At 37.9% G+C, this 23,225-nt stretch overlaps 1 protein-coding gene and 1 long non-coding RNA gene across 4 annotated transcripts in view; one reads left to right on the forward strand and one right to left on the reverse strand.

The window, feature by feature from the left end:
- Positions 1 to 2,151: 2,151 nt before the first annotated feature.
- Positions 2,152 to 23,225, reverse strand: part of MCM8 (minichromosome maintenance 8 homologous recombination repair factor) — a 34,315-nt gene continuing 13,241 nt past the window's right edge. For all 3 annotated transcript variants that reach the window (XM_045508525.2, XM_010972719.3, XM_074346944.1), the window contains exons 9-19: positions 19,270 to 19,421; positions 18,825 to 19,020; positions 16,108 to 16,138; positions 15,418 to 15,558; positions 10,442 to 10,583; positions 9,768 to 9,963; positions 7,974 to 8,193; positions 7,464 to 7,673; positions 6,570 to 6,646; positions 3,559 to 3,748; positions 2,152 to 2,860 (exon numbers count right to left, since the gene is read on the reverse strand). In XM_045508525.2, coding sequence (XP_045364481.2) covers positions 2,768 to 2,860; positions 3,559 to 3,748; positions 6,570 to 6,646; positions 7,464 to 7,673; positions 7,974 to 8,193; positions 9,768 to 9,963; positions 10,442 to 10,583; positions 15,418 to 15,558; positions 16,108 to 16,138; positions 18,825 to 19,020; positions 19,270 to 19,421 — 1,648 coding nt within the window. In that variant the 3' untranslated portion in view covers positions 2,152 to 2,767. The remainder of the gene's footprint in view (positions 2,861 to 3,558; positions 3,749 to 6,569; positions 6,647 to 7,463; positions 7,674 to 7,973; positions 8,194 to 9,767; positions 9,964 to 10,441; positions 10,584 to 15,417; positions 15,559 to 16,107; positions 16,139 to 18,824; positions 19,021 to 19,269; positions 19,422 to 23,225) is intronic.
- Positions 6,861 to 9,942, forward strand: LOC105083003 (uncharacterized). The gene is made up of 3 exons (XR_836570.3): positions 6,861 to 7,255; positions 7,635 to 7,707; positions 9,804 to 9,942. It is a non-coding gene; the product is annotated as an uncharacterized LOC105083003 (long non-coding RNA).

Raw genomic sequence — 23,225 nt, forward strand, 5'->3', positions numbered from 1 at the left:
TACTGTTTGCAACCAAGAGCCTGCAAATCATGGTTCATGGGCCAAATCTGACCCACTAGTTGTTATTCATGGATTAAAAACTTAATACTTAGTACTCTTGATACATGAAAACTGTATGAAATCCAAATTTCAGTGTCTATTAACGAAGTCGCATCGGCACATACCCACACTCATTTGTTTATGTAGTGCTACAATGGCAGAGGTGAATAGTTGTGACAGGTTATACGGCCCTGAAAGCCTACAATTTTTTTCCTGTCAGGCCCTTTACAGAAAAAGGTTGTTGACTCCTGGTTTGCAATTAAAACCTGACTGAAACACCTCGGTATAAAATTCTTTCTTAAAAATGTTTGTAGACATTGCTCTATTTGTTTCAGTGGTTAAGGTTGCTTTGGAGAATTTGAGGACAGCCAGATTTTTTTTTTCTCCTTCCGAGTGGCTTATCTGTGTGACTTCTCATTTAACTTCTACTCTCTTACTTCCCGTATTCCAGCTAGGTCTGGAGAGAAGCCACCGCTGCCAACGTGTACACAGTATTCCCACCACTGCAAATGTGGTTTTTTTTTTTTTTTTTTTTGCAAATGTGGGGTTTTTACTTTTTGCTCCAAGAGATGTGCAAAGTACACTTTAAGAAATACTTTGTTGCTTCCCTCTAAAATCTTCCACCATAGACATCATCTCTGCCTCCTCTTTCATGCCAGGCTGCCTGGGTCATCCTAACAGCTTCTGGCAGCCCTTCCCAGTGCTGGGGTTTGGGGTCTCCGTTGCTTCCTAGTTCACAGAAGATGGACTATGTATTTGTTTCTCAGTTTCCTCACTGCTTTTGAGCAACTTCCCAGGACAAACGGGAGAATGCCTCCATCTTTTTACTAGAAACTCTTCTTTTATTCTGTTGTTCTTTTTCTATATGCTTAAATTAAGCTGTTTAACTGTTTATAAGTGGTAACCATTTATGAGTGTCCTCATTTATAACTGGGATAATCACCCACTTTGTGTGTGTCTACCTCAAGGAGTATGTGTTCGAAATGTTTTACCTGCTAGGGCAGGAGTACTGAATAAAGCAAAATCTGTCTTTACAAAGCTGGACAAGAGATGGCTTGGGCCAGGATGGTGGAACTGGAAGTAATGAAAAGTAATCAGATTTCAGATATTTTGAAGATAGTGCTGAGAGGACTTGATGGACTGATAACGGGGATAAGACAAAGAGTTAAGATAACGCCAACACTTGGGGGCATGAGAAACCAGCAGGATAGTTACTGAACACTACAAAATTTCAGAACATCACGGGAAAAGAGAAGATAAAAATAGTTTCTCAAGAGGAAATAAAGGTCACATACCAAGAATAAAAATCAAAATGGCTTTGGATTTCCACACAGCAACACTGGAAACTAAAAGCAATAGCACAATTTCTAAAATTCTGAGTGAAAATGATTTCCAAACTAAAAATCTATGCCCAAAATATCAATCTAGGAGTAAGGGTACAATATGCCTTTAAAAACTGGTCCTCAGGAAGCTACTAGAAAATGGGCTCCACCAAAAGGGAGGAATAAAACAATAAAGAGGAAGACACAGAAGCCAGGAAATGGGAGAGAAAACGAGAAGTTCCAAGATGACAGATGTGTAATTCAGACTGGAAAGGCCAAAGAACTCTAGGAGAGGGGTCTCCAAGAAGGTAAAATAGATTATTTGATTTGTCTGCATAGTTTGGGACGAGACTCAGACTTGCAGTGGAGCCTCAGGGTCAATACAGTGGTAGGTACATAAAAGGTAAGTAGTTGAAAAACAAATTATTAATTCTAGGGAAAACAAAAAGTTGTACAAGAAAGGAAATGAGTAATATTCAATAGTCATAATAATATTAAGGCTAAATACAAATTTAACAAAAAATTATATTTAACTAAATTGGAAAACAGCGTGTGTGTGTATATATATATATATATATATATATATATATATATATATATATCTAGAACGGTTTAAGAGAACCACATTCTTTTCTTCTAAGGTAAAAAAAAAAAATCAATAAAATTTTTTAAATTGAGAACTCCAGAATTAGCATTACTAGGCTGTCCTTTAGAAAAATGGAGGTAAATGGGAGAATAGTTGAAACTGAACAGAAAATTAGGGCATGTGGAAGAGTGGAACAGAGGCTGCTAGGTTTTAACAGAAGCTATTTATTTAAAAATTTTTTTCAGTAGCTAAGATGTTAAGCTTAAGATGTCAATATATGGATGGAAACTAGACTTTTGGTGAGCATGCAGTAGTGCATACAAAAAGTCTAATTATAATGTTGTACACATGACACTTTTATAATGTTGCAAACCAAAGTTACCTCCATTAAAAAAAGGTCAATATAAAATATTTCCAATTTTTTCTGAAATTCAAAGTTGGTTTCAATTTATTTCTATGATATTCATTCATTTTTTTGTGTGTCAGAACTACTTAAACATTAAAATGTAACTTTGTAAACACTTACCCAGATGGACATTTGATATGTAAAACCATGAAACATTTATAAGAATAAAAACTCAAAAATAAAACTATAAAGAATTTATAATTATATCATTTAGACAAAATGTAAACATTTTATTTTTAACCTTTTGGAGAAATAAAAAATGAACATGCTGACTTTCTCATTTCTTAAATTAGTCCAAAACTCTTTTCCTATTATACTGCTTTTAGGATGTCATTTTTCAAAGAAAAGTGTGTGTGTGTGTGTACGCACATATTCTTCTTAATAAATCCAGGAGGGCCTGACTTGGTAGTCCTTTCACATAGTTTGAAGCTGGTAAACTTTTGGGCCTTTTTTCAAGAGGTAACCTTGGTCATTTAATGATCCAATAAAATGTTCAAAATCAGCAACCTAGAAGAAAATATCAAAAGAGTTTTAGCCCATTAAGTAATGTGCAAAAACACGATTTTTAAAATTAATCTCTCAAACAGTAACATACAATTGCTAAGTTTCTTGGGCAAATAAAATTATCTGCACTTCTTACAGAGAAAACTGTCTACATATGAACATTGGATTCTATAATGCCTAGCTAATCAAAAATAAAAACCCCAGTATATAGAGACTCTTTTGTATTTGTTTTAGCTTAGTTTCAAAACAAAAATCAGACTAACTTTTGAAATTAAGTGAGCAATTTTCCATATAAGCTGTTTTACATGTTTAAAGTGCTATTATACCCATTTTTCACTAAAACTTTTAAGCAGGCAGAGCAGGTGCAATTATGTCCATTTAACAAATGAGAAAACTGAGGTTTAAAGATGGTAAGATGACTTGCCCACAAGGATTGTCAGAAGAACATGGAAACTGAATCTTGCTATGTTTCCCTCTATCAAGACACTGAAAACTCTTTTGAAAAGAAGTAGGGTTTTTTTTTTTAAAGCTCTGAGCAACAACTTTCATATCTTAAAGAAAACAAGCTTGTATTTTTAAGTACTCCCAAATTGCTTATTACATTCTTTTAATCCAAATCTTTTGACAGTTCTATTATATATTAATAAAGACCTCCTGAAATTATTATAAAACAGATTTACTAAGTATTTGGTTAATCATACCTGAATGTTTAGCTCTTTGGCAATCTGCCGAAGTTGATGAAATTGAAATAAATTATTGTAAGTTCTTTCAGCAATGTTGTTGAGAGCAGAAATAAATCTTTTTGCTGTTGACCTGTTGCTCATTCCAGAACCATGCTGGGATCGCTCAAAATCTAGGTTCCCAAACTCATCAGAGTAAGTTCCTAGCATGCTTAAGGAAGGGGAAGAAAAACAGAGTTATCCAATATGGCACGGCTATAGACATTTTTGTCCCGGTCCTCCAGGTTGTTAAGAAGAAAAATGTGCAAGTAGCCATGAGGCTCACGTAGCAAAGATTTAAACATGTATTTATTTGTTAATTACTAGATTACCAGGTTGCTTATAAATGACAACTGGAGGGTCTCCAGCACAATGAAGTCAACTGGAGAGGCAATAAAGCCAGCTTGGTAAAATTTTCACCTGTAAGGCCCCTCAAACCCTGGTACTGAGTCATGTAAAAGAGAAAATCGATGGTTCAAGCACTGTGTGATGCTAAACCAATAAGATATTAAGACAAAGAAGGTAATATGTTAGAAACTGGTTGAAAGGGCTGGTAGTCATTAATTGTTCATAATTTTACTCATTATGAGGCAGTTGCTCTGGGGCCAGCAATAAAAAATTAGAAGCTGTCAATCTAAAGTTCTTTAAAACTTTCAAAGACTGCAAACATAACCTCACTGTTGCTAACAAACTCAGACACATTGATGTAAGAAAAGTTTCTGCTTCTTCCACAGGCTGCCTATAAGGGCAAGAGACAAGCTGCCGGTTAATGCTTGGACCTGCAGGAGGTGGTGTGGGATACAGCAAGATTCTAGAGGCAGCAGAGGGAACAGGGTATCCTCCGGGGACAGGCCAGTATCAGCCTGGGGATGAAGAGACAGTGAGGTAAAGAAAGGGAGGAAAGGATCTGCAGCTCAGTGCTACTGGGCAGTTTATCTGGAGAACACTAAAGACCAGGACCATGAAATTCTTTGAAAAGGGTAATTTTGGAAACTTCTGATTTGTGATGTGAGATCTGTCAGTTTTTAAAGCTTTTGGTGGGCGGAATGAGTCACAGAAAAGGGGGTCTTCTCAGTCTCATCTTAATATCAAAGCTAGCACTATCGGTCGTAAATAGTGTTTACTAATGTGCCAGAACCACATTTATCACTTTATATACATATACACATAGCCTTATTGCATGACACCTCAGAGCACAATCCTTTATGGTGTGTTTTACACAAAAGGAGGCTGAAAAGCAGAGTGTAACTCGCCACTGCTGTCCCAGGTCAGATTCTAAAGCTTGCGCCCTGGCAGCAATGCTGTACCACTTACTCAGAGCCAAAGAGGAACAACTGGGCAAACTCCAAGCAAGCCCAAAATAGCAGCTCTTAGGGAAAAGAAGAGTAGAAATTACTTAACAAAATAATTTCATTTTAAAATAATACTTTGGGGCCTCAGAAAAAGATTCCTAATATTTATATTTTAAGTGCTATGAGAGAGCATATTAAAAAGAACCAATTTCTAAATTATGATAAATTCACACAATAGAACACTATGCAGTTGTGAAAAAAAGCTCTTTAGACATTGATATGGAATAATCTCCAAAATGCATTTTAAATGAAAAAATTAAGGTACAGAATGTATTTGGCGTGCTACCATTTATCTGTTAAAGGGGAAAAAGTATAAAGATATTGAGCTGCGATGTGTAGTTTATACCTGAAAGTCATACAAAAATTGATATTTGTTGTCACTGGGGCAAGAGGAAGAACTAGGTAGCTAGAAACAGGGTAAGAGGAAACTTTTTCCACCATATACTTTTTGAACTTTGAAGTTCTGAGGCACATGAATGTGTAAAACCTATTAAAAAATTTTTTTAACTGAAAGAAAAAGCCTATCTAAAACAATAAACTTTTGCTTTTATTGATTAAAGAAAACCAACCCATGTCTAAGATAGTCATATATTATCAGTTAAAATATTTATTTTTTTCTACCTCTTAAGAATTACGATCTGCCAAATGATATAAAATGCAAAGGACACAGATTAGCAATATTTGTCAAATCCTAATGTGTTTATTTACCCTCGGACTCAGAAATATCATAGAGGCATACACTACCCACATATGAAGCATCTCATAGATGTTGCTCATTGTAGCACTGTTTGTAATAGCAGAAGAATGGAAAATGTGTCTAGCAATGGGGGACTAATTAAATAAACTATGGTGAATCTAAACTATACTATGTGGCTGTGAAAAAAAAAAATAGAAAGCCTCAATGTCCTAATAAGGAAAGATCTCTAGATATATTGTCAAATTTGGGGGAAAAAAAAGTACATGAGAACAGATTGGCGGTTGCCAGAGGCAGGGTCACAGGGGTTTAAAAGGGTGAAGGAGGTCAAAAGGAACAAACTTCCAGGCACAAAACAAATTGAAGTGCTGGTTATGGAATGTGCAGTATGGGGACTACAGTTAGTAATACTGTATTGTGTATTCGAAAGTTGCTAAGAGAGCAGGTCGTTAAAGTTTTCATCACAAGAAAAATGTGTAACTGTGCGGTGATGGCTGTTAACTAGACAGACTGCGGTGATCCTTCTGACACACACACATGCAGAATCAGTATGCTCCATAACTGAAACTAGTAATGCCATATGTGAAGTGTATCTCAACTTAAAAAAAAGTATAGTGTAAGTCACGAGCTATTTACAAGAAAGTAATGGGTGTCCTGGTGAAGAGAAAGGATGGATGATAAACAGGATGGGAGCAAGTCTATATCTGAATTGATTTTAGAACTAAAATGTTCTAAATAGAAATGTTATTACCTATTCAAAAAAATTTTTTTAATGTAAAGATTATTTACCCAGAAATATTTTAAACCAAGAAAGTACAATTTGCTCTGAGGAAAATATATGATTAAATGGGCTAAATAAAAATAATTTTGCTTGGCCTAATATATAATTTGAGATGGAAAGATGACCAGTATTTTATTTAAAACAGTATTTAAAATTTTAATCTTACCTATATTTCATAATTTCAACTATGTCCTCAGCATCTTCTTTGGTTGCTTCCTCTCTCAATTCCAACCTTGCACGTGCCTTTGAAAGAAAACAACCATTTTCAGGTAATAAGAAATAAATCTATTTAACATTGATTGAGCAGGTTATACTATGTCTAACTAAGCTTATTTCATTTATTCATTTGACATAAAAACTTGGGGAGGGAGGTTATAATATGAAAAGTCAGAATTTAAGAAAGTCATCTGAGAACTTGAGTATGGAAATAATCACTCATTTTAAAACCTACTTTTATCTACTAACACATCTTTCTGAGTGTTCATTCCAGAAGATTTGATCATGAAATACACTTGGTTTCTCCTTGCCTTTTCCTTTCAGGAAATCATGATTAACTAATTCGTTAAAACAACAAAGATGAGTTAATTAGATTCTAGAAGTAAAAAGCCCAAACTCTGACCCAACTAATTTTAACTGCCAGAGCTCTCTTAGCATTCCATAGCAGTCAGATGTCTCTGCTGTTAGAAAAACAGGCACTTCACCTACAGACCTGTTGTGTATCAAATCAAACATTCCTAAGCTATCTGACACATTCCATGTTCCCATATGCTCAATTTTGAATCTCTAAATCCAACCACTCTTCAAAGTTCAGGAGTCTCCTAAGTGTCATGAAAGAGGAAACAATGCTGCATGGTAAGTAACTGGTCCTGCCTAGAAAGAAGTGGCTGACCTATGATGTGTTAAATATATAACTAAACCTTTTAAAAACCTTTTATCCATCATTTCTAATGTCTCTCAGTAGAAAGAAAAGCAAATCAATTACATAAAAAAATCGAGAGAAGTCTTATTACCCTCTACCCGCTTTTTAAGCCAAAAGAGCATGAACTCAAAATAAATGAACCTCTGTTAGACGAATCAAAGATTCCAGCTGCCTAGTAGTGATTGGTGAGCTATTTAACCTCTGGCTCTGTTTCCGGAGCTCAAGGTAAAAGTCCTGAAGAATCTGAGCAGCTTCTGCGGATAGCCTTGGATAGACATACTGCCGAGCATAACCAATGTACTTTCTCAACAGCTGGTGGGGAATGGGATCTATTGTTTCTCCAGGAACCACCTAAAGCATGATAAAACGGCCCAAGATTAGAAGGGTAAGTAGCAAGTAAAATCTTTCTGCTAAAATAACTTGTTTAGATAAATGTAACATTCTAAAAGACTCTCCAAATAAGCCACACTGTAGTTCTAGCTCTCCATCTGGTTGACTTACTAATCAAATGAACTTTACATAAACTCTCCTATTATAATAGAAAAGGTATTTCAGAGAAAAGTTTATATACTACTGACCTACCATAAGCAACACACTGAACTCTGACATTCAAACAGAACCCAACTGAATGATTAAGGAGAAGAAACATACCTTTAGTCTTTCTGATAGAGGTTTATCAGAAACCACTTCCAGTATAGAAGTGTTCGAGTCTTGACTATGCATACGAGTTACTGTGGCACTGCTAACAGCTCTGTGCTTTCCAGCTCTTATTGCAATCACGTGTTCGGAGAGTAAATGATCATGATCCTCATTTGGGGTGTCTAACAGGATAAAGACCAAATCAAATCTGGATAGGAGGGCACTCCCCATTCTAAGAGATGTGAAAGAAAGAATAAACAGTGATCGGAATGAAAACAAACAGAAACCTAGAAAACTGTTCACTCATTTGTTTACTAATCGAGTTCTACGTAGAACTTAATGAAAAAAAATGAAGTTTTAGTTTAAAGAAACAAGTAATAATTTCTGGATTCCATATACCTACCAACTCCAGAGACACACCAGGCCACACGCTCTTCAACACATGCACAGCCGTTTATGTACCTGTACCAGTATGCTGAGGACATGGCCTTTTCTCACACCATCAACACCACTAAATTCTTCTCCATGTATCACTGCCTAGGATTTAGGATCATTGAATTTGTAAGCTAGAATGCTACATGATCCATTGAAGGTTATCCAGTTAAGTAGTTCTTAATTTTTTGTATCTTCTGTCTCACCAAAACACTTGAGTTTATCAAAGAACCTATACCCATTTAGAAGCAAAAATACCACTTTTCCTTAAAGGGGCATATATGTCTACTGGTCACTGTAATAAAAGTGCTGTATTCTACTTAGTCATCTCTGAATCTACCAATCAGATAACTCTTCTACTTGAAACAAAAACCCCCTGAAATTCAGAGTGATTAAAGAATTTGACCAACATCCCAGTAGCACCACCCAAAACCAGAATCCAAGTCCCCTGCATCCTTGTTCAATAGGCTCTTCTGATCTTTCCAATATAAAACTCTTGTTGTTTTACTAAGAAACACCAATAGGTTGATTTTTTTGGTGGTGGTGGTACAGAAATACCCAGAATCTCCAAGTACAATTGTGTATTTTACTATGTACCATTTCTATATTATTAAATATCAGGAAACTAGCTTTTTGTTTCCCACTTGAATTTAAAGTTCTGATTTTTCATATGAGGCATTTTTGTCTTTTTCTCACTTACGCAACACTTGAGTCTATTTCTCTTTCCCATTCATTTTGTCCAACCTGTACAGAACAAATGAGAAGGGAAGGCATACACATATACAAACACTGGTTTTGGAAAAAAGTGGGATCCCACCACATACGTGAGTATGCAGTGCGCTTCTGGCACTTAACAGTACAGCACAGACTTGTTCCCCTGCCAGTACATATCAAGCTGCCTTCATTCTCCTGAATGCAACTTTCCACTGTAAGTCTTACTTGTAGTTCGTTTTAAGTTGTTTCCAGTCTTCGGCAGTAATAAACAATGCTGAAATACACATCCTGTCAACATATCTTTGTGTACTCGTGTGCCTATTTCTGTGAGTACAATTCCTAAAAGGATTGGCTGGAACAAAGCGAATGTATACTTAAAAGAATGACAAACATGCCAAGCTGTCCCTCAAAACGCTAAATGTGTATGTGAGAACCAATTTCCCCACCCCGTTGCCAATAATGATTAATATTTAAAACGTCTGCCAAGCTGGTAGACATCAATAGTACTTCGTTGTTTTAATGTGTGGTGTTCAAATATATTTTTGCACATTTATTGGAAACTTGTAACTTCTCTGAACTATCCATTTATGCCCTCAGTTATCTTTTTTATATCTATAGGAATTCAATATATTAAAGGTATCAATATTTGAAGAGACTTACTTTAAATTCTCAGAAACGGTTTTGGCTTTATTGTAGTGTCCTCCAACTGGGTTTGCAGCAGCAATGATGGAAGTTCTTGCAGGGAGGCTACAAACCACGCCAGCCTTAGCGAGACTGATACTTTGCTGCTCCATGGCTTCTAACAAGGCTTGATGCTGATTCCCCATCTTATCAAACTCATCTATTCCACAGATGCCTACAATCACCGTAAAATAATACAGACAAAAAAAAAAAAATGTTCCTCTGGCCAAGTTTCAAACCTGACAGGATGGAAACTACTCCACAATAAAAAATATTTTCAGTAGCCTACAACAGTTAAAACTACAAAATGTCACATGGTGCAGAATTTGCTTGTTTTACAGCTAATAAAATACTGGTTTTATTTAACTGCTAGGTAATATTTACTCATTAACAAAGGCAAGGCACTTTGTTGGGTTACAAAAATGAAGATACGAAACTGACCCTCAAAAAGCTTAAAGACAAATTTGAACAGGTAAGGTGAGATATACACACATTTAAGATGGCATGTTTTGATAACTATAATAGATATAATAATTAACTCACTGGTTGGGACATGTTGTCCAAATGACTCTTAGAATATAAAGAAATTAACCGAAATGATAAGGCTTTTTAAAAGGGCCCCAGAATTATTATTATTTGCCTTGGCTTCTTACCTTGATCACCAAGTACCAGGGCACCAGCTTCCAAAGCAAAATCTCCCGAGGAACTATCTTTTGAAAGAGTTACAGTCAAACCAGAGGTGGTTGTGGTATTACCACAAACATACACACCACGTGGAGCAACGCTGCACGCCGCCTAATGAAACAGAGCTTAAGAGCATCAACCAAAGTAAAAGGGAAATAGTTGCTTTATTACTCATAAATGTTAACTATATGCCAGGTATTCTTCTAAAAACTGTACTGTACAACCTTTACCACCACAGTAAAAGGAAGGTATTATACTCCTGTTTCTGATGTAGAAACCAAGGTCTGAAGACAGTAATGCGTACACTAACTTACGAAGGTATGAAATCAGGATTCAATCAAACCCAGGCAGCCTAATTCTGAAGTCTGTGGTCATGTGAATACTCTACACAATTCCATTTTATACTTCATTTTCAAGTTCAAATAGTAAAAACATCAAGTTCCAACTTTAGTTTCAGAGACACGAATGCTTCTTTAAACATCAGGTAATAAAATGGCTTAATAATGCCCACCTTCTGAGTAAACAAGACAGGGTATGATGGAGAACTAGTTAAATAGCACAACAGCTAAAAGCACAGACCTCTGGAGTCAGGCAGATCTATTTAAATCCTGGCTTTAGCATGTACTGACCGGCGGTGCTGCTCACGAGCCTCTCTGAACCTCAGCTTCGTTCTGCTTTATCATGTACTGCCCTGAGGTATACAGTAGTGTGTATCTGCTAATCCCAAACTCCTCATTTATCCCTCCCCACCTTCCCCCTTTGGTAATCATAAGTGTGTTTTCTATGCCTGTGAGTCTGTTTCTGTTTTGTCATTTTATTCGATTCCACATTTAAACAGTATCATACGATATTTGGCTTTTCCTGTCTGACTTACTTTGCCAAGTATAATCTCTAGGTCCATCCATGTTGCTGCAAATGGCAATATTTTATTGTTTCCTATGACTGAGTAGTATCCCATTGTATATACATACCACAACTTCTTTATCTAATCACCTGTCAATGGACATTTAGGTTGCTTCCAGGTCTTGGCTATTGCAAGCAGTGCTGCTATGAACACTGGGGTGCATGTATCTTTTCAAATTAGTTTTCTCTGGATATATGCCCCAGAATGAGATTGCTGGATCACATGGTAATCCTATTTTTAGTTTTCTAAGGAATCTCCATACTGTTTTCCATAGCAGCTGCACCAAATTACATTCCCATCAATAGTGCAGGAGGGCTCCCTTTTCTTCACACCCTCTCCAGCATTTATTATTTATGGACTTTTTAACGATGGCCATTTTGACCAATGTGAGATGATTCCTCACTGCAGTTCTGATTTGCATTTCTCTGACAAAATAGCAACATAAGCATCTTTTCACCTGCCTTTTGTGTATTCTGGAAGTTAAACCCTTGTCTGTCGCACCATTTGCAACTCTTTTCTCCTTGTCTGTAGTTGTATTTTTGTTTTGTTTATGGTTTCCTTTGCTGTGCAAAAGCTTGTAAGTTTAACTAGGTCCCATTTGTTTATTTTTATTGCCTTGGTAGAATGACCTAGGAAAATATTGCTATAATTTACATCAGAGAATGTTTGGCCTATGTTCTTTTCTAGGAGATTTACAGTGTTCTGTCTTGTTTAAGTCTTTTAGCCACTTTGAGTTTATTTTTGTGTAGGGTGTGAGAGAGAGTTCTAACTTCATTGATTTACATGTGGCTGTCCAGCTTTCCCAACACTATGTGAAGACATTGTCTTTTCTCCATTGTCTATTCTTGCCTCCTTTGTGGAAGATTGACTGTAGGTGTGTGGGTTTATTTCTGGGCTCTCTATTCTGTTCCATTGATCCATGTCTGTTTTTGTGCCAATACTACACTGTTTTGACTACTGTAGTTTTGTAGTATTGTCTCAAGTCTGGGAGGGTTATACCTCCAGCTTCATTCTTTTTCTTCAGTACTGTTTTTGCAATTCTGGGTTTTTTTGTGATTCCAGCATTTTATTTTTTTAATGTGACTTTTAAAAGAATTGTTTTTACTTTCCTTTCCTGATATTTCATCATTAGCCATTAGCAACAGATTTCTGTATGTTAACCTTGTACCCTGCTACCTTACTGAATTCGTTTATCAGCTGTAGTAGTTTTTGTGTGGATTCGTTAGGGTTTTTATATACAGTAACATGTCATCTGCATATAATGACAATTTTCCCCCTTCCCTCCCAATTTGGATCCCTTTTACTTCTTTTTCTTGTCTGATTGTTATGGCTAGGACTTTCAGTTCTATGCTGAACAGAAGCAGTGAGAGTGGGCATCCTTGTTCCAGATTTTAGTGAGAAGCTTTTCAACTTTTCACCATTGAGTTTTATGTTGGCTTTTATTACGCTGAGATATGTTGAGATATGTTCCCTCTATACCCACTTTGGGGAAAGTTTTTATCATAAATGATGTTGAATTTCATCAAATGCTTTTTCTGCATTTTTTGAAATGATGATGTGATCTTTGTCCTTTCCTTTGCTGATGTGGTGTATCACACTGATTGATTTGCATCCCTGTATACCTTGTGTGCATCCAATATTTTTGTTAGTATGGATGGCTCCACATCTTTCCTCTGGGTGTGCTGGCTCTTATCCGCTTGATACAGGGTATGATCAGTGTTGTGGTGACCAGAGCCTACACTGGATATTCAGTGGGGCCTCCTCTTTGCTCTGTGGTTGTCACCTGCTGGGGGCAGGGTCTGCTCCCCAGTTGTTGAAGTAGAAGCCCACAGATCTATTTCTTTGCTGCTGTGTGAGGTAGGTAGGACTGGATCACTTCCGCTGGGAGACGAGCTGCTGAGTACTCCTCCACAGGAGATGTCCACCAGGAAGTGCACTCTGTGGTGTCACCTGCCATCTGCTGTGCGGGCTCACAAAGTACACTGTTGTTGGCGCTGCCCTCGGCCCTGACTCAGCTGTGGGAATTCAGGCAGTCTGCCCTGGTGTCCCTTGGGCACAGTGCTCAAAAAGTCACCAGGGCAGATCTGCGGAAGTCAGGCTCCAGGACCCACTGCACCCTGGGTCCGCTGTGGGCTACAGGGTCAGCCCTGATTCAGCCCTGCCTCCATGTGGACAAGTCCACTGAATGCTGACCCTGCCAATATTCTGCCCGAATGTCCCACCCACATCACTGAGTTTACAAAGGCACCAGTGTCATAAATCTGCCAAAGCCAGCGAGGCTCAAATTTCAGCCTCGTGGCTTCCAAAGTTGAGCAGCCCCTGGGAATGGGTTCAGATTTCAGCCTCACTTCCACTTGGGGGCAGCCTGCCAGCTAATGAGCCATTCCAGAGCAAGCCAAGAAGACAACTACGGTGCCGTCTCGCCCCTCCCTTCAGGAGAACACATTAACAATGGGGGTTTTATGGCAGGGCCACTCCCTGTGAGCACTATGAGAAGGAGGCTGCTATGGCGGGGACCTGCCCCTCTCTTCACACACGCCAGCCATGGGGATTTTTATGGCGGACTTGGGCTCCTTTGCACACACTCCGTTTCAGCCTGGACCACTCCAGCCCTCTCCCTGGGTCTGTCCTCTGAAGCCCAGGTTTCAGCATCCAGTCCTGGTACACACCAGCAGGCAGGTGTCTCGGGTTGGGAACTGCACGAATCCTCTGTGCCAGTTTCTTCTGTTCTGCCTGCTGCCCTCTCCTCAGAGCCTCTGAAGCTCCCTTTCTGCCCCAGCTGGTCTCTCCACTGGTGAAGGGGATTGCCAGGGTGAGGGCACTTTCCCTATTTCACCAATCCCTCCCTGGGGGGCAAGTCCCATCCCAATTTTATTTTTTTCATTCTACCCAGTTGTGTGGAGATTTTTTTCTTGTAGCTTTACTTGTATAATATCTTCTGCCAGAGTTCAGTATGTATTCTGTGAGAAATATTGCAGGTGTTGATGTATTTTTAATGCGTTTGTGGGAGAAGGTGAGCTCCGCATCCTTATATTCCGTCATCTTGAAGCCCCTCCTCAAAATCAAGTTTGAAGGAAAGTGGGTTCATAACGCAATGAGGAGATCAGAGTTTCCCATCCGTGCTGCACAGAATCACCTGTGGTTATTATATACATATAGACACTAGGACCATAATCTGGAGATTTTTAATTCTTAATAACTGCGGAAACCAGTATTTTCAAGAAGTTTCAAAGATGATTCTGACATGCAGCCAGGGATTCTAACCCTTGTACAATGTTTCAGTAGCCAGAGGACTACAAAGAAACCCTTTACCAAAGAACCAGGGAGCCCTTAGTCTGGGCACATTTTTCTTCTTTTCAAGGGGGTTGGGGGTAAAGAGAGGAACACGGGCATTCTTATTAGAAAGGACTCTATGGCTGGCTTACCAAGTGTCACTCTAAGGATACTACAAGCATTCCCACAAGCTGCACCTTCCAGGGCTGTAATAAGCCCTGCTGGGGAGAACTACTAGGCTGACTGGGATAGGCAGACTCTTCTTGGGGACCAAGAACAGACTGGTCACAGAAGTTGCCTTGCTTTAGACTCAGAGAAGCAGTGGGATGGAGGGGGCAGATCTCCTACCTTTATCAGACTATTCTTAAAGCCCAATACAGTGTTTGCAGAGTGGTGTGAAGAGGGAATGAGTGACCCGGCTTTACTTTCTTGAACTATTCTGCTCATAGGTGAGGTCACAACAAAGACTAGCAAAGCAAAAAATGATATAAAAACAGGGGTTAGGGAAATGGTTAACATTTCGCGATAGTTGATATCTTAACAGACCAGCATGCTTGTGCCGCCTGTGTGACAGGAGACTGGCTTGGTTTGAAAGGATGGTCAGATACAAGTGATACATGACTCACACACAAACCCCAACATGCTCACACTACCAGACAAACGACACCCTCTGGAACACAACTACTCCTTGTTTTAAGAAAATCCACTTGTGAATTATTCATGCCTTTTATGAGCAAAAGGTCAAATACTAAAGGACTGATTCCTTACCTGTAGCATCTGACTCTTTCCCAAGCCTGGGTCTCCAACAACAAGGACATGTGGGTCTCCTCGAATCGGAATTCTGTTTTTGTCATCTGCATATTTCTGGCTTCCTCCGAAGAGTGCTAATGCCAAGCCTGCTTTAACAAGCTCAGGTGTGAAAGAAGAGAGAGAAGAAACAAAAACAAGTGAGAAAAACATGAAGGGGGTGACTAGCAAAAAGGGGTGCTCCTCCTCCTCCCGTTACACTTGTTTGGGAATTTTTTATAAAAGTATGATTGCACTTTGCTTTTTCTTCCCCCCTAAGAAAAGTAAGTCTAAAAATATTAACTTCTTTAATGTAAATGACTAAAGAGCAAAAATTAGAAAGAATATAAAATCAGGTTATCTTAAAAGTCACTGAGTAGAGACCCACCTTGCCAGGCATGAATCCATTCCACAAAACTGAGAAACATTCGTGAGCTTCTGCTGTAACATTTACAGTGTCCAGAATCACTTTAAAAGAAGCCCACTCCTATTAACTCTAATTGGTAAGCAGCTCTTACAAGGGGCTGTATTTTGCCTCATTTATGGAGAAGGATGATTCAGAGTGAAATATAAATAACTGGCCAACAGAAATCAGCTATTTAGGTGAAATCTTTATATCCTATTTTTGCAAAATGTATGTATTTTTGAGTAAAGATGAAGTAAAATACTTACTTCATGACCAAAAATGACAGGGCAAAGCGAGCTGAAAAACAGAATGCGACTTATAAATTCTAATTTACATCTCAGTGACACATTAGATCTATTTTACAATTTGCTTACCTTGCTTTATTTAGCATCAAAAAAATAAAATAAAAAAATTAAAAATGTGTATCACCTCAAACAACTCAAGAAATTTTATTCTAACAGTAAATGTCTCAAAAATTTTGGTGACTGTTATAAAGGGAAGAATGCTTTAAAAATTGTGCCTGTGTAAGGGGGACAGGATACTCGTAAAGCATTTTAAAGTAACCAAATATACTGTTGACCTTTTTACATTACTTGCCTTTAAAATGCATCATAATCATGGTTTCCTGCTTTAGGATACAGAATTATACTGCATTTTACATGAATGGACATCTTTAGACCTGTGCAGCCGAGTCACTAAAAGAACGAGACTAAAGGGTGAACTGAATACATAATATTTTAAGATGGGATAAAATTTCACTTTTTTAGTTCAGTTCAAAGAATCTGAATAAATTAGACTGTATAGGAATATATGAAGCGTTATAACGAATATAAAGAAATATTTTACAGTTATAAATTGTACAAACAAGGAACCAACAAAAATGGACAGGGTGGAAGAGAGACAATCAGAAGTAAACTGTGAATCATTATCCCTGTTAACATATGTTAACACAGAAGTCAGTGTCCTGCTGGAACCCCTGGCGATCACTGCTCAGCGTGCTCCCGCACGGTCACTGCTGGCTTCCCAGCCAGCACCTGCACCTGTCTGCAGAAGGGCTTTCTATGGCCGCTGAAGCATCATCAGCAGGCAGCCCCAAATCTAGGCCCTTAGGTGGAAAACTACTGAGGCTAGTTCTACAGTCTATTGTCGCAGAGGCCTCAGAAGGATCAAGTCTTTATTACGCCTTCATTAAGGCACCATGTACTGACTGCCATCCCTTCTCTGCCTCACTTCCCCATTCCGCGCCCAGTATTTCTGGGAATCACCTCCCAGGTAAACTACTTACCCAAATCATTAGTTTAGAAGGAACCCAAACTAAAACAGACTTTTACTGTCTTCTCCATTCTCTTTTCATAGTCCTACATTTATTAATCTAGCAAGAGTGACAACATTTTTCTTAAAAAGCCAGAAAGTAAATAGTTTCAGTTTTAGTGTCTGGGTCACAACTATCTAACTTGCATGAAAGCAAACATCAACCATATGTAAATTAATGAGTGGGGTTGTGGTCTATTAAAACTTTATTTACCAAAACAGGCAGCCTACCTAGTTTGCCAACCCCCTGCAAGATTAACAAATAGAGGCCCATGAAAAATTCTAGTTTTGATGCTGAAATCACAAACTTAGAACTAACAGGTAAAAACAAACTGTGGGGAGGAAACCCAGGTTTTTCAAACTAACTTACTTTCTGTAAGTGTGGCAGAAGAAGGACCCCTGAACGTGTTCATTTTGGACTGTTCTGGTCCTCAACCAGGTTGCTCCTGGACCACCTGCTGAAGACCACTCACTACTCTATCACTCACCACCAGATCACACGGCCACCCTAGCTCAGAACACTCTCTTCCCCCAGGGTGGGTTTGCATGGCCATCTATTCCGAGAAGGTCTCTGAGGATTTATGGACAAAGAACCCCTGAGGAACTCTATACTTTTCCCAGATGGTTAATTAGCATATTAAAGGCAGAAAGAAAAAGTGTCAAAGTCCCCTAAAGCCCAAAGCTTAGAGGAAGAGAAAAGCATGACAAGATCAATTTTTCAATGCAAGGCATTTCAAAACCTCAGTTCTCTACCTCTGTTACATCTACTATTTGGTCTCTCTCATTTTCTATTTCTTCAAAATCCAAAAGCTGTCAAAATGTTTTAAAATAACAGCATGTTGTGTCAATTATGTTAAGTACATTATGAAATCTTATTTAATCTTCAGAACAACCTTCTGAGGCAGGTTTTATTATTTCCACTTTAAGAAAATAAAATGAAGGAGAAATTAAGTAACATGCCTCAGATCACACTGGAAGTTAGTGGCTGAAGCGAGATTCTAACTTGGCCATCTCCCCCAAAATGCTCCTAACCACTAAGGCAAATGTGCCTCTACTTTGCTTCTTCTCCACTGTACAGCAATAACATGGAAGTAAAAAATATTAGGAAATACTCTTCTAATGTAAGTGACTTCTAGATGAATCTCTTTCTTGCTTTTTGAAAGTAAACAAACAACCCCCAACATATGACTAATTGAAATGACTTTGGAATTCATTGTCCCATTACTCTTCTGTTGAGTAACCAGCTTGTGTGAGACAGTAAATTTTCCTTATTGTTCAGAGATCAGCAAATTTATCTGTAGAGGTCCAAACAGTGAGCCATTCTCTGTCACTTCTACTCAACTCTGCCACTGTAGCTCAAAAGCAGTCAGACACTGTGTAAATGAACAAGTGTGGTTACGTTCCAATAAAAATTTATTTATGGACAGTAAAAACTGAATTTCATATAATTTTGTGTCCCACGAAATAGTCTTCATTTGATTTTTTTTTTTTCAGCAATGAAAAAATGTAAAAGCCACTCTTAGCTCATGGGCTGTACAAAAATGAGTGGTTAGCTGGATCTGGCCTATAAACTATAATTTACAACCATTCTGACTAGTTTTTGGTTACTTGTAGCCAAGAGCACCCCCAACGTTCACATAGATGATAGAACCTAAGATAATCTCATACATACTTGACAATGAGTTTAAACAGGTTTTCTTCAGATTGAATCTCCTGGATGGCATAAAAGTCTTTAAGTGAGAACTCCATCAACATTCCGTGTTTACACCCAACCTCAGAAGCCTTGGTTTTCTGTCCTTTGCTATTGCTAACAGAATTTGCTTCAATGTACAAAAGGAACATGCATTTGTCATTCTTATTTCGAGAACCTGTAAATTTCGAAGTATGAAATACAGAAATTAGTATTTTCATTTTCCCTACAAAGATTCAAGTCTAACGTAAAAGAAAGGCACATTAAGTTATAAATAAACCTTTATTTTAGAGGAAAAGTTTCATGTATGTAAGAATCAAGGAATTCTCTAAATTACTGGAAATTAAGAACTGTCTTTAAAAGGGAAAAGATGAATGCTGACAAACTACTGAAGGTCAATCAAATTGAGCAAAGAGTTTTACCACACCTTCTTCTGCATTTGAGACTTTGACAACTCCAGTAATGGTCACTGTGTCTCCCGGGACACAGCTATCCACAAGATCGTGAACGAGCTCACATTCTATTGTTCGTGGAATCCGACCTGCTTCTCGCTGATCGTCAGACATCAACTCCTGGATTCTGAAAAGTTAAACAGGGGAGGGTATAAGCTCAAGTGATAGAGCACATGCTTAGGTTCAATCCCCAGTATCTCCATTAAAGAAAAAAAATTAAATAAATAAACCTAATTACCTTCACCTCAACCAAAAAAAAAAAAAAGTTAAACAATTTTCAGTTAGTACATTTACTGACTTAGGGTTATTTCTCAGCATATTAACGATTCAGGGTCCATGTGGTTCTGAGAAAGAAGGCAGTTAGTTTTTAAAAAAAAAAAGTCCAATGGTGTATCTAAAATTACTTCAGCAGGTTCCAATTAAAGATGGCAGGATAAACACATGCATTCACCTACCTTCCCTCCAAAACGTCCACCAAAATGACAATCACTAAGAATGAAGAGACGTTTTGGGCGTGTCATCAGCAAATAAGATAATAATGAAATTTTAGAAAACAGTAAATGGTAAAATATTGGTGAATAAAACAAATGAATTCCAGAATACACACAGGAAAAATTTACAAGGATACAAGACAAGTGGGAGCCACTCTTCTCAGCACAGGCCTAGAGAGGCTTCCAAGTTGGGGCTGGCAGGAATGGAGAGTGGGAGTAGATGGCTGAAAGAAAACAGGACAACTGAAAGACAAGTCATGGAAGAGCTGCTCAGAATTTTTTTGGAAGGTGGGTGGGCAGATGGGGAAGAGGAGGATGAGGGCACCCAGTGAAGCTCTGAGCTTTCTCTACCAGGCAAAAACCAGAGCACTGCTGTAGGGAAAGGGAGCCATCCCCTCGTGAGGGGAGCTATGGTGTCCAGAGAGGATATCAGAGCTCAAGCATAAACCTCTTCATTCTGGCATTTGAGGGGCCCAATTCAAATTCCAAAGCCCATTCATAAAGCAAAATCTGATAGTCAAAACCCTACCTTCTTATGCAGGGATGAGGCTTTATGAGGGAAAACTCCTAACTTAAAAAATAGCAAAGGAAACTTACTCTTACTCCAAATAATTTCTCCTTCCTCATCAGATATTTGAGAACGAAATGGCAATAATGCAAGAAGGAAAGAACATTAAAAACAAACAAAAAACTGCCTAAGAGTTTCTGAGGAAATGTTACCATCATGAAACAAGAAGAAGCTGTTATAAAAAAGAAACTATTGGAAAACAAGTGAGATCAGAAAAATTAAAGACATGTATACAAAAATCAAACATTTACAGGAATACAAGGAAAAGCCAGAGGAATTTAGAAAACAGCACAAAGAAAACAAAGGGTAAAGGAAAAGTTAAAAGACAGGTGAACAATCCAGTGGATGCAGCTGATAGGAAGCCCAGGAGAGAAAACAAATATCCTGGAGATGAAGACAGCTACAGAAGGGCCAACCAGTGTCAAGCAGGATGAAGAGGCTCACACTTTTTCAGACCACCATGGATAAAAAGATTATTAAGAGTGGGAAAAGTACTAAACAACAAAGTTATCGTCCAAATATGAAGCACAATAAAATTTGGGATAATTCAGTGGAGTATAAGAAAAGCTAATCCATTCTGATTTTGATGCTTGGATCATTTTCCTTTAAGGAACAAAAAGACCAACAAAACAAAACAACCCAGTGACATAAATTACACTTCCTTCTCTTGGCAGCTGATCACCTTACTTGGTTCTTTGTTGAGTATCTGCATTACTATAAAAATGTAAGTGCTGTTTGTTGTTCTGTTAGATATAACCTACAGACAAAACCTGGAAGATAATTACGATTAAGAAACGGAAGTAAACTTTGACAATTTAAAAGTAACTCATAGTTTAAAAAAGTCTAGAGGTAGAAGGGGAGAAGGGAAAGCAGGTACCACATCTCTGATGTCCTCAGCTCACACAGACTGGATGAGTAAAGTGAAGGAAGAGGGGTAAGAATGTCAACTAAAATCACGTGTAAGGCAACAAGAAGCTGTGGGAGCTGCAGCCCTCCGTATGAGGCTTTAAAAACACATATACACATTACTGTAAAACTTTAAAATTTAATCACTTAAATAGTGAATGTAGCTGCAAACCCTGTGGCATGTTTACCCACCACCTTTATCCTCAGTGCACACTTAAATACTGGCGGACTGTGATGACAACTGTCAGAATGACACCCTATGCTAAGATCGCCTTGCTTTAAAAAATTACAATTTTAGATTTTTCTCATTAAAAGAATATGTATTTCAATGTGTCACCTTTAGTAAAAATCTGAAACATAGACAAACAAAAATAAGAAAATAACACTCTAACCTCACCTCCCAGATGGTATACACTCAACATGTTTTTATATTTCTTGCCAGTGTTTAAATAAAATCAGTATTATATAGTAGACAGCATTCTGTGACTGGCATTATAGCTTAATTCATTGTAAACATTTTTTGACACCATTTCAAAATATTCTCCTACATCATAATTAATGGCTACACAATAATTCATTGTACACTCTTCTTTTTTTCTAATATTTTCTTCAGATGTTTAGGCTGTTCTCCATTTTTGGTTATCTACACCATAAGAATATATTTTCAGCAAGCTACTTCTGCATGTAGCATGACTGTTTCCGTCAGATGAGCTCCTAGAACTGGGGCTGCTGCAACTACAAGGCTTCTGATTCTGATACACACTAATACACACTATGAGGCCATCACCTTGATGCACCCAAATGTTTCAGTTCACTAGTGGAGACACAATAACTTAACTCCTTACAGACATCCAACCTAAGGCTCAGAAAAAATTGGAACAGAATTTACTGTATATGGCAGGAAGGAGGCCTATCTTCTAGGGCAAAATGTCATTTTATACATCTAGTGTAAAACAACTCATTATATAAGCTAATATTGTATTAACAAAGTTTTGCTATAACTAACTCATTTTAAATGAACTTGAATAATATCTTACTTTTAAAAATTCAAGAAAAGGATTTATGGGGAGAGGGTATAGCTCAAGTAGTAGAGCGCATGCCTAGCATGTACAAGGCCCTGGGTTCAATCCCCAGTACCTCCTCTAAAAATAAATAAATAAACCTAATTACCACCCCTCCATAAAAAGGATTTAAATGCCCTCCTTTTATCAATTATCTACTTCTAAGTTTGATTTCCTAATATTAGATCATCATTCAAATGCAATTAAAATACTTAAGTCTATTTTTCATCTGCTATTTTCACCTGAAAATGAAGAGATTTTGTTCAAATAATTAACTTACTCTGAATCTTCTGTGCATCTGTTGTGAACCTTACTGCACTTCTGAGGCCCTCATCACCCGCTTCAGTGGTGAAAGCTCTACAGACATGGGCAGGAAACCAGGCTCCCCCATTCACAGGGCACGTGAAACACTTAACAGTCTTAAACATTTTCTCTTTTATAAAATGGAGTAAGGATCTCAGCACGGTGCACAGTTAACTGTTGTATGTAGTGGTCTTGGTTTTCATGCAGCAGAGGAGGTGGAGCTAAGACAGCATGGTAGCAATCTACTTCACTTTTCCCTAGGTTCTTGGTCTTTTCAGACCATCTCTTTCAGCTACGTTTCCTGGATACCATCCTGACTTCAAATCTATTATTTTCTACTAAGGGATGAGTTATGGGACCACAGCCAGAAAAAAATGGAATAAATTATTGAAGTAAAAATATACACAGAGAAAACTATCTAACTTTCATAAAAGTTTTTTTAAAAAACATCGTAAAATGCCTCAAGGATAGCGTGAACAGAAAATGAAACATATCCATCTCTGAGGGATCCTTTCTGTTGAAACTTCAAAACAATACTATTTCTGGCACAGTTCATTATGGAATGAAACCTACAGCTTTGCTTATATGTACATCCAGTTCAA

Source organism: Camelus bactrianus, chromosome 19 (assembly GCF_048773025.1).
Source record: "Camelus bactrianus isolate YW-2024 breed Bactrian camel chromosome 19, ASM4877302v1, whole genome shotgun sequence".
NCBI classification, from domain to species: Eukaryota; Metazoa; Chordata; class Mammalia; order Artiodactyla; family Camelidae; genus Camelus; species Camelus bactrianus.